This window comes from Piliocolobus tephrosceles, chromosome 8 (assembly GCF_002776525.5).
Source record: "Piliocolobus tephrosceles isolate RC106 chromosome 8, ASM277652v3, whole genome shotgun sequence".
Taxonomy (NCBI): domain Eukaryota; kingdom Metazoa; phylum Chordata; class Mammalia; order Primates; family Cercopithecidae; genus Piliocolobus; species Piliocolobus tephrosceles.
This window is the reverse complement of record NC_045441.1, coordinates 80,344,617-80,356,290: the sequence shown is the minus strand read 5'-3', so window position 1 is coordinate 80,356,290 and position 11,674 is coordinate 80,344,617. Positions and strand designations below refer to the sequence as shown.

Genomic DNA, 11,674 nt, shown 5'->3' with positions numbered 1-11,674 from the left:
TCAAATTGTCCCTGTTTGTGGATGACATGATTGTATATCTAGAAAACCCCATCGTCTCAGCCCAAAATCTCCTTCAGCTGATAAGCAACTTCAGCAAATCTCAGGATACAAAATCAAGGTGCAAAAATCACAAGCATTCCTATACACCAATAACAGGCAAACAGAGAGCCAAATCACGAGTGAACTCCCATTCACAATTGATTCAAAGAGAATAAAATACCTAGCAATCCAACTTACAAGGGATGTGAAGGACCTCTTCAAGGAGAACTACAAACCACTGCTCAATGAGATAAAAGAGGACACAAAAGGAAAAACATTCCATGCTCATGGATAGGAAGAATTAATATCATGAAAATGGCCATACTGCCCAGGGTAATTTATAGATTCCCTGCCATCCCCATCAAGCTACAAATTACTTTCTTCACAGAATTGGAAAAAACTACTTTAAACTTCATATGGAACCAACAAAGAGCCCACATTGCCAAGACAATCCTAAGCAAAAAGAACAAAGCTGCAGGCATCATGCTACCTTACTTCAAACTATACTACAAGGCTATAGTAACCAAAACAGCATGGTACTGGTACCAAAACAGAGATATAGACCAATGGAACAGAACAGAGCCCTCAGAAATAATACCACGCATCTACAAACATCTGATCTTTGACAAACCTGACAAAAACAAGAAATGGGGAAAGGATTCCCTATTTAATAAATGGTGCTGGGAAAACTGGCTGGCCATATGTAGAAAGCTGAATCTGGATCCCTTCTTTACACCTTATACAAAAATTAATTCAAGATGGATTAAAGACTTTCCTAGAAGAAAACCTAGGCAATACCATTCAGGACATAGGCATGGGCAAGGACTTCATGTCTAAAACACCAAAAGCAATGGCAACAAAAGCCAAAATTGACAAATCGGAACTAATTAAACTAAAGAGCTTCTGCACAACAATAGAAACTACCATCAGAGTCAACAGGCAACCTACAGAATGGGAGAAAGTTTTTGCAATCTACCCATCTGAGAAAGGGTTAATATCCAAATTCTACAAAGAACTTAAACAAATTTACAAGAAAAAAAAAAAAACCATCAAAAAGTGGGCAAAATATATGAAGAGACACTTCTCAAAAGAAGACATTTATGCAGCCAACAGACACATGAAGAAATGCTCATCATCACTGGCCATCAGAGAAATGCAAATCAAAACCACAATGAGATACTATCTCACACCAGTTAGAATAGTGATCATTGAAAAGTCAGGAAACAACAGGTGCTGGAGAGGATGTGGAGAACCAGGAACGCTTTTACACTGTTGATGGGACTGTAAACTAGTTCAACTATTGTGGAAGACAGCGTGGTGATTCCTCAAGGATCTAGAACTAGAAATACCATTTGACCCAGCCATCCCATTACTGGGTATATACCCGAAGGATTATAAATCATGCTGCTATAAAGACACATGCACACATAAGTTTATTGAGGCACTATTCCCAATAGCAAAGACTTGGAACCAACCCAAATGTCCATCAACAATAGACTGGATTAAGAAAATGTGGCACAGATACACCATGGAATACTACACAGCCATAAAAAAGGATGAGTTTATGTCATTTGAAGGGACATGGATGAAGCTGGAAACTATCATTCTGAGCAAACTATCCCAAGGACAGAAAACCAAACACTGCATGTTCTCACTCATAGGTGGGAATTGAACAATGAGAACACTTGGACACAGAGTGGGGAATATCACACACCGGGGCCTGTCGTGGGGTGGGAGGAGGGGGGAGGGATAGCATTCAGAGAAATACCTAATGTAAATGACAAGTTAACGGGTGCAGCACACCAACATGACACATATATACATATGTAACAAACCGGCACATTGTGCACATGTATCCTAGAACTTAAAGTACAATAATAGAAAAAAATGAAAATGGGATAATAAAAAAAAAGAAGCCAGTCACAAAAGACCATACTGTATGATCCCAATTATATGAAATGTTCAGAATAAACAAATTTATAGAGACAGAAAACAGATTCATTTTTGCTTAGAGCTGGGGGAACAAATGGAGAGAAACAATGAGGACTCACTAACAGGTACAATGTTTCTGTTAGGATTGCAAACATATTCTAAAATTAGATTGTGGTGATGGTTGTTGCTATGGTTTGACTATCTGTCCCCTCCAAAACTCATGTTGAAATTTAATCCCCAATGTGACAGTATTGAGAGGTGGGGCCTTTAAGAGGTGATTGGATCATAAGGGCTATGTCATCAGAAATTGATTAATCTATGCATTAATTAATGTATTAATGAATTAATGGGTTATCACGGGAGTGGACTGGTGGCTTTATAAGAAGAGAAAGAGACCTAAGCACATTAGCACTTGTCATGTGATACACTGTGCCGCCTCAGGACTCTTCAGAGTCCCCACCAGCAAGAAGGCTCTCACCAGATATAGCCCCTCAACCTAGGATTTCTCAGTTTCCATAACTTTAAGAAATTTCTTTTCTTTATAAATTTTCCAATAAATTATAAATGTATTATAAGCAATGGAAAATAAAGTTGCACAACTCTCGCTCTATACATATAAATTGAACTGTGTCAGACTTTAAATAGGTAAATTGAGGATGTGATTTACATATAAATAAGCTGCTTTTTAAAATACTATCTTTTGATTATAGGTATCACTGATGGCATCATTACTATGTGCAAGAAACCTTAGAGGTGCATTTTCATTTGATTCCTACCAACTCTGGAAGGTCAATTTCTAGTGTTATAGATGAGAAAAACAGGTTCAGTAAATTTAAAACATTAACACAAGTTATTCAGGAATGGTGCCAAGATACATCACTCTAAAGCTCTTGCTTTCTAAACTATGCCATGTTTGCCATCAAATAAACAAAGATAATTATAATAAGAGTATTGTTGAATATATAAATGGCCTTAGAAAAGCAGACATAGTGGCCGGGCACGGTGGCTCAAGCCTGTAATCCCAGCACTTTGGGAGGCCAAGACGGGCGGATCACGAGGTTAGGAGATCGAGACCATCCTGGCTAACCCGGTGAAACCCCGTCTCTACTAAAAAATACAAAAACCTAGCCAGGCGAGGTGGTGGGCGCCTGTAGTCCCAGCTACTCGGGAGGCTGAGGCAGGAGAATGGCATGAACCCGGGAGGCGGAGCTTGCAGTGAGCCGAGATCCCACCACTGCACTCCAGCCCCGGTGACAGAGCGAGACTCCGTCTCAAAAAAAAAAAGGAAAGCAGACATATTGTTTTTATCAATAGTAGGAATAAGATTTTTTAAGGCATCACGGATAGCAAATGAGGTTTAAAAGGTTGAGCGCCATTATGTTAATTCAAAAACGACATCTAGAAAACAAATGCCTCTGAAAAAGTCATATAATTTGTCCCATATCTTTCAGTTTATGTCAGAGCTAGATTGTGAGTATCTTGAAAATACCGACATTATCCATTTGTCATTTTTTTAAGTCAATGCCTCTGAAAATTACTCTTTAATATTAGCTGAAATGCCAACAAAATGCACAGAAATGATTACCATTTCCTTAAACTATATTAGGCAATAATATTTCTTTATTTAGATTATTCACATTTAGTTTTTTATGTACATTTAAGACTTTATAAACACTAACATTAGCAATTCCAGAAGGGTAGGTAGATTTTTAAAATATAATTACTCTTATAAAAGGAAGAAATATAGACTTAACACTAAAGAATTGTATTTTGTGACTTCACCAATAATGCAATTAATCATCTACTTAGTTGCTATGTTAATCTACTCACTTCTGCAGCAAATTATCACTGACTCAGTGGTTTAAAAGAACACAAATTTACCATCTTATAGTTCTGTGGGTCAGAAGTTTGACATTGCTCTCACTGGGCTAAAAAGGTGCCAGCAAGGCTGCATTCCTTTCTGGGGACTCTAAGGGAGAATCTGTTTCCTTGCCTCTTCCATTTTTTTTTCACAGGCCCCCTTCATTCCTTGGCTCAAGGTGTCTTCCTCTTTCAAAGCCCCCTTTTACCTTCCTTCAAAAGTAGTCGTCTTTCTTATATACGATCACTCTGACCTCCTCTTCTGCCTTCCTCTTCAACTTTTAAAGACCCCTATGATTATATTGGGCCCTCCCAAGTAATTCAGGATAATCTCCCCATTTTAAGGCCCTTAATAACATTTTAACTTAATCACTTCTGCAAAATACTTTTGCAATGTGGCATAACATATTTACATTTCCTGAGAATTAAAAACACTGGCATCCTTAGGCCAATCTGCTTAACTTTTTCAATTTAGCTTCATATCTTTTTTTACTCCAAGATAGAAGAGTGATGTTTAAAGTACTCAAGTTACAGCCAACATTTACCAATTCTCTGATTCGACTTTTTAAAGTACTTATGCTTGAATCCAGAACCCGAGGATTTTCAATTATTTGTGAAATACTAACGTTTTCTTCTATGAGGCAGTCTATTTTATCATTAAACTTTTTCTCTGCCAAGAAGATCACATCTGGATAGCTTAAGACAAACTTCTGTACCTCTTCTTCAGTACATTCAAGAGAAAACAGCTTCTTTTTGATATTTGTGTAGCTTCTTCTGGCATAGTCATTGGAAAGATCTAGGATTTCAGCTCCTGGACCACATATCAGAATCAGCAGTTCCTCACTGTTCAAGTTGAAAGTTGACTGTAAGAATTCAATGTTAGTTTTCACCCGCTTGGTGCTCTGAATTAAGATAAAAGGGTTTTTTAAAATTATCTTCCTGACAAAATCTGTGGGATCATTGTGACCCAATGACAAACAGGTTGCCTGCAAAAAATTAACCATCTGTTTATTCAGATCAAGACTATTGGAGAAGGTACGAGGGGCATTGGTCAACAATCGACAAAGGCATTTACGGGTCAATCCAACTGAGTACAGGAACTTTATATTATTCTCTAAGTTTAAGTTGTTATTGGACCGAAAAAAGGATTCAGGAGAACGTTCCAAAATATTTACAATTTCAAGGTCTGATGTCACAATCTTTCTCCACAGATCCCACCGTTTTGAAAGATTCTCAGTAGTACGTGTTATTGCTCGTGGGTATCTTGATATGATGCTAGCAATCACTTCTTTGCTAGCTCCTTTGGAAAGAAGGAACGTCTTCAGATCCTGCTCATTGGTAATCATCCTATGAAAAACTCCAGGCTGTCGTTTCCTTGCCATGTCAACATCTACTCCCATAGTAAGTAAGTTGTTCAGTAGGTCCTCATTTTCCAAAGGCTCACTGCCTGCATTATGACACTTCACACCAAAAAGCCTAAATGAAACTGATTTGAAGATGATTTCTGCTGAAAATCGGGTCATCCAACAGCTTGAACCAAAGAGAAAGTTACTTCTCATATGCCAGAGGTTTCTTGGTGCCATAATGGTGAGGTAGTTCAAACCTTTTGAAATGCTGCGTAAAACAACACATAAAATATTATACAAATGCATGTGTTAAACAACTAAATGGCCATATTATGATCCTATGAGCATCATGGTCATTTCTATGAGAATATTACCTTCAGCTCCAGCTCTACAAAACTGTGTTAATAATTCAGCCAATGCACTGTCTCTCCCTAGCTCACTGCTTCTGTTATATGTAGGCATGGGGCTGCTTCCATTGTTAACATAAAGAAAAGCAGGATGGGGCACCATTAGTGACCCAGAATTGTTCTTCCTTTTTTCTTGCTCTTTTTGTTTACCCTTGCCTGCCTTGGCTACCTAAAATCAGTTGACCCTCTCCATCTCTGCTTTGTCCTCCTGATTTCCAAATTTTTTTTTTTTTTTTTTTTTTTTTTTGAGACAGGGTCTCACTCTGTCATCCAGACTGGAGTGCAGCAGCACAATCATGGCTCGCTGCAACCTTATCTCCCTAGGCTCAGGTGATGCTCCCACCTCAGCCTCCCAAGCAGTTGGGACCACAGGAATTCCCCCCCACACCCAGCTAATTTTTTATTTTTATTTTTTGTAGAGACAGCGTTTCACTATGTCACTCAGGCTGGTCTCAAACTCCTGGGCTCAAGTGATCTGCCTGCCTTGGCCTCCTAAAGTGCTGGGATTACAGGTGTGTGCCACCATGGCAGGTCTGGCTTATTGCCTTATATTTCAATTTTCCACGTCTTTGACCTTGCCCTGCCCATAGATACTAGATTTCTTTGCCTCTGCCCTCCTGGTTTTCAAACTCTAAATCTAGCCCTGAAAACCAACACCTCAGATTAATTTCCTAGAAACAGTAATTAATAATATTGATTGTTAATGAACATATGAGGAAACAGGAAATTCTCAACATCTTGAACATCTTTTTCTAGATTCACGCTACCCTTTATATCCATGCTACCATTAAAGCCTTAATTTTTCTTAGCTTATATAGACCTCTAGTCAACAGCTCTTGATCACAATCATTTGGTTTACCCTACCATTCCCTACGTTGTAATCCAATAATTCCAAACCAATTTTCATCTTCAAAATGATCTAGTTGCGATATTAAATCCACATAGCCCACCACATGTGAAACTATGCTGAAAGATGGCATGTAAACATTAAAACATTACTTTCACCATTCTCCCCTTCTCCATCACCATATTAACAAGACTAATTTTGGGCTGTTTGCATGTGTTGCACAACACTTTCAACTTTCAGCTTCTAGCATGTGACTAAAACCTCAATAACTCATTTTTCCTGATCATTTAGAAATGGGGCTCAAAACATACAAGCTTATTTATAATCATAATCATAGCTCCCTACTAAAATGAGCATCTCTATAAGAAATATTTTATGAGAAAAGCAATAGAAAAAGCGTTCTGTAATTCAACCTATCTGATTTGTTTCTAAGCTACTTGTGCCTGAGTCATATAACGTACATATATATTTTTTAAACTGTACTTTTGCTTTTTTAGAATATATAACTGTAACAAGTTCGTGCTTGATTTCTAATTACTTACAATGGGCTCTTACTTAGAAAAGGCCTTCTTTTTTCTCCTTTTCCTAATAAAGCATAAAATAGAAAATAGAGATAGATGATTCCAACCCACTACTAACCTCTTTGGGCCAAAGACACTGCTTTCAAGATCAATTTCAAAGAAAGCCTCTTTGTGTCTGTCCTTTCAATTCTCCAGTTTTAACTAGAACTTGATTATGCCTACAGGCAGGGAACATTCCTGTGGCTCACATAGTCTACAGATTCTCACAGAATTGGGAAAAGACCCCAAAACTATAGAATCAAGTAATGTGTAAAGCCAAATGCAAGGCACTCACAACATAAACATCAAACAACAAAAGCACATTTTAGACTGATCCATACTCTGCTGAACTCACTATTCTTCACTTCTCCATAATACCACATACTACTCTGTAACTACATACTCTTCCAAAAATGAATGAATTTAGAAACTAAAATACAATTATCCTTCTAACTGAAGAATGAAGGCTCTTCCTTGCATAGCTCAACAGCCTGTTCTCTCTTCCAGATACTCAAGTGACCTCTACTGGAATAATGGGGCAGAATGCATCAGCTGGAAATCAGACCAGTACTTTCTAGAGAGGTCCAAGATGATATAATGCGATGGAGGAAGAAAATAGTAAAACTACAATTTATATCTGTCTTAGCCTTTGAAAAATTATTTCTACATATGTTTTATAATATAAACAATGTAATTGTACTGTAAGACATATAATCAATAAACAAATGTACATATATTGTAGGTGTATTTTTATTGACAATGTACACAATCAAAAAAGTGTGGACTACTACTTTAGACAGTGCACTTTCTTGAGACTATTAACATCATGGTAAACAGGCTGAACAAGCCACAGAATGTTCAACAGAAATTATATTAATAGCAAACTAAAAATAAGTGAAAATGTATGCCAAAATTCCTAACAAAAAGTAACAAATCTATAAATGTTTCTTCTAAATCTGTCACAAGTAAATTTGATGTCTTGTGTATAACTCATCCTTCATGGAAGTATCTTCCACACAAACTAACATGTCCCAAACTTGAGTATCTTTCCCAGTCCCCAAAGTTGCCCTCTTCTGACTAAAGATACCATTATCACAATCACTATCCTAAGAGTCATTTGTGATAAAAATCTAAAAGTGAGCTTTGCTTTCTTCCTCTTCCTCAACTCCAGTCATCAAATCAAGTAGATTCAACTTCTTTGGCATCTCTCCGAAATCCACCCTTGCTACTCTTCATAATTCTCATTCTGTTACAAGTCTTCATTCTCTTTCACCCAGCCTGTAACAGCCACCTGATATGCTTCTCTGACATCAATCACTCAAAACTGCCACCATACTGATATTTGTAAAATGATGTGATTATGTCCCTCATTCTCTGATTAAAGACCTTCTGTAGCTCTCCCCGAAAAAACAAAATCTTCAAAGTAATCTTTTTCTAGCTATCTTTTCAGTTAGTTCTAACAACCTTACCATCTACTTCTAACTACCTTTCCAGCTATGTCTTCTATTCTACCACCTCAATACCTAGCTCTATCGCCTCTCAAACCTCTGATCCCAAACATCCTTGCCCATTCCTGTCTCCCTGCCTTTGCTTAAGTTGCTCTTTCTTTTAGAAACGCCCATCCTCCTGATGCCTATCCATAGGACAAGGTCCCATTCAAATATAATCTTCCCTCAAATCCTTAAAATACTTACAATTGAAGTCAACCATTTGTTTTATGATAACTTATTACTAAGGAATCTAAAACTAAGCTTTCTATTTATAGAAAACAAGAGCTGAAATGGACTTACAACAGGCATCTGAAATTTGGTCTTGATTACAATACTAAAATGCAATAAATTTACTCTAGAAATGACATGTGTGGTCTCAACTAAACCTAGAAACAGTAATTAATAATATTGATTGTTAATGAACATGTGAGGAAGCAGAGGAAATTCTCAAATATTGTTAATGGACCAGAACCAGAATTTGGCACCAGCTGCCACAATTTTAAATGTTCATAGCCTTTAACTCAGCATTTCCACTCCCTGGAGATTATCCAAATGGAATATAAAGGGCCAGGGGCAGCAGCTCACATCTGTAATCTCAGCATTTTGGAAAGCCAAGGTGGGAGGATTGCTTAAACCCAGGAGTTTGAGACCAGCCTGGGCAACAAAGTGAGACCCTTATTCTACAAAAAATCAAAATATTAGCCAACTGTAACAGTGCACACCTATAGTCCCAGTTGCTCAGGAGGCTAAGGCAGGAGGACTGCTTGAGCCCAGGAGGTCAAGGCTGCAGTGAGCCATAATCTAGCCATGGCATCCCAGGCTGGATGACAGAATGAGCCCATCTCAAAAAAAAAAAAGACAAGAATACGTGTTTGTTATGAAAAATAATGACCAGGCCAAGTACGGTGGTTTCACGCCTATAATCTCACCACTTTGGGAAGCCAGGAGTTTGAGATCAGCCTGGCCAACATAACAAAACCCCATCTCTACTAAAAACACTAAAATTAGCCAGGCATGGTGATACATGCCTCTAATCCCAGCTACTCAAGTGGCTGAGGCTCAAGAACTGCTTAAACCTGGGAGGCGGAAGCTTAGTGAACTGAGATTGCACCACTGTACTCCAGCCTGGGTGACAGAGCAAGATTCTGTCTCATAAGAAAAGAAAAAGAAAGAAAAAGGAAGACCATCATAACATTATTAGCTACGGCATAAAAGAAGAAACTCAAATGGCCACCAATAGAATGATTAATAAATTGTGGTACATCTATGCAGTATACTATAAAGGTGCCAAAAATAAAGACTGATCTACTGCAATAAAAGGATGTCAAAGATACTCTACATGACAAACTGCCTAACGGTATGGATAATGCCATGTATATTAAAGGCTGTGGGGGGGGACATTAATGTATACGGGGGGGGGTGGAATGACAGTTATTTCTGAAAGATTATTGGAGGCTATGTACTACTTCTGAAATACTGGGACTTTAATGAATATGTGCTACTTTGCAGGCAGACAAAAAAATTTTAAACAAGCAAAAATGGCCTTAGGTGTGAAAAACAATGGGAAATACGTATTATCTTTATCGATTTTTCAGTTTCTAGCACCAAAAAAGTCACACTTCAAAATTCTCCATGATGCTTTACTCTTAGCAACGGATCTCCATTCAAAATACTCATAATATCTAGTAGGGTAAATGAACACCTAAAAAGCCTAATACAAGAAAGTCACCAATTTTCCTCATGTACAAATTTCAGAAATGGCACCTATTCCAAAATTGACTTCAATCTATTTCTCAAATTGACTTTTTAAGTTAACCAAAACCATTGTCCCACGGGCTAATGTTCAAACTTAACAAACACACTGAAAATCTCTATGCTTGTAGTATGATCGGTCTAAGAAAGATTTACGTTCCCCTCTGCCCCACAACTGGCCTATTAAACAGGCTGTTAATGGAAATAATCACTGGCCCTAAGATACCACATTCCAGCTGGTCTTCTTTTGATACAACAAGCTAAGTTTGGAGATCTTTACATGCATTTCTCACCTTGTCTGTCTTAAGGAAAGGCTCTGCATCCCTCCAGAAAGGCTGGAGAACAGCTGTCTCTAGAAATGACACACATACACAAAAAAGGCAAAATATTTCAGGCCTTCCTAATACAAAATAAGAGTTCGATCCCCGCTAACGTTCTCATTGCATTACGTTCTCCTGAGACGCATTACCTCTTGCAAACAACATCTCTCAGACACACAGAAAAGAAAACGGGAAGTACATGCCTACATATGATGGGAAAAGGTAGCGGAATCACGAATATGTTTTGTAAATCCAAAGCTAAGTGCTTCATACACATTGTCTCGCTTTACTCCCCACAATTTAGAAGGTAGGCATAAGCCTTAAAATTACAAAATCCGAAACAGCGCCGAGCTCCCACACTAGCCTGCCTTCGCTAGCTGAAGCATTAGGATTCGAACCCTTTCTTAACTCAAAACCAAGGTAATTCCACACCGAAGGCTCTTTCCATCCTCTTCCACCCCCAAGGACAACTCTGCAAGGGGTTGCACTGTACAGCATTCACCCACACCCACTTCTTAATAAAAAGAAAGGAAAGCACGGCCTCACCAACTTGCCAATCTCACCCTGAACTGCACCCACCCGCTGTAGATGGCTTTTACTTCCGCCTCTGGAGTCCGGAGCTGCGAGGAGGAGCGGAAGTGGAAAAGACTAACTTCCGGCTTCGGGTAGCGCGCAGAGGTGACGTCATTGGTCCTGCGCCCCCTCGTGGCGGTACTTCAGCCGTTCGTAGCCCGACGCTAGGGGCCTGGCGGGGGCAGCAAGAGACCGCCGTGAGCACGGGGTATTGAACGCCCAAGACGGGTTTTGGAGGGCGCGGTGGGGCCTGGGACTCCCAGTCGCCTGGGCAGATGTCCGTGGGGAACTGTAGGGCATTCTGTAGGGATCCTATGGGGGCATCCACTGCCGGCCGACGACACGTGGTGGGAAGGTCGCTATTATTTACATGCCATATTGCAGTTTTTGATAATGCGATTGCTGCTCCTAATGTGACTAACGCGATGCCAATCAACATCTCGGCGTTTTTTGGTGCAGGAAAAGCGGGTGTGGATTCTGTTTAGTCCCAGATTCTCTTTCTTTCATGAACTACCGTGGAAATCCTGGAGTGTCACTCCTGGTCTGAA

At 39.0% G+C, this 11,674-nt stretch overlaps 1 protein-coding gene across 9 annotated transcripts; it reads right to left on the bottom strand.

Annotated features, from left to right (window-relative positions):
• Positions 1–3,569: 3,569 nt before the first annotated feature.
• MTERF1 (mitochondrial transcription termination factor 1) lies at positions 3,570–11,192 on the bottom strand. Of its 9 annotated transcripts, XM_023226637.2 has the most exons (4): positions 11,100–11,118; positions 10,527–10,585; positions 5,552–5,643; positions 3,570–5,445 (listed from the first exon to the last, which is right to left on the bottom strand). In XM_023226637.2, the coding sequence occupies exon 4, from the start codon at positions 5,412–5,414 to the stop codon at positions 4,275–4,277; it is 1,140 nt and encodes a 379-aa protein (XP_023082405.1). In that variant the 5' UTR covers positions 5,415–5,445; positions 5,552–5,643; positions 10,527–10,585; positions 11,100–11,118; the 3' UTR covers positions 3,570–4,274. The 9 variants fall into 9 exon arrangements, with proteins under 9 accessions (XP_023082405.1, XP_023082402.1, XP_023082401.1 ...); XM_023226634.2 differs by lacking the exons at positions 5,552–5,643; positions 11,100–11,118 and adding an exon at positions 11,133–11,181; XM_023226633.3 differs by lacking the exon at positions 5,552–5,643 and having other exon boundaries at positions 11,117–11,174.
• Between the last annotated feature and the right edge of the window lie 482 nt (positions 11,193–11,674).

Coding starts and splice junctions, on each gene's coding strand:
- MTERF1 (XM_023226634.2), bottom strand. CDS start 10,555: ATGCAGAGCCTTTCCTTAAGACAGACAAG. Junction 5,446..10,526: donor CTTTCCTTAAGACAGACAAG/GTGAGAAATGCA, acceptor TGTTTTACGCAG/CATTTCAAAAGGTTTGAACT.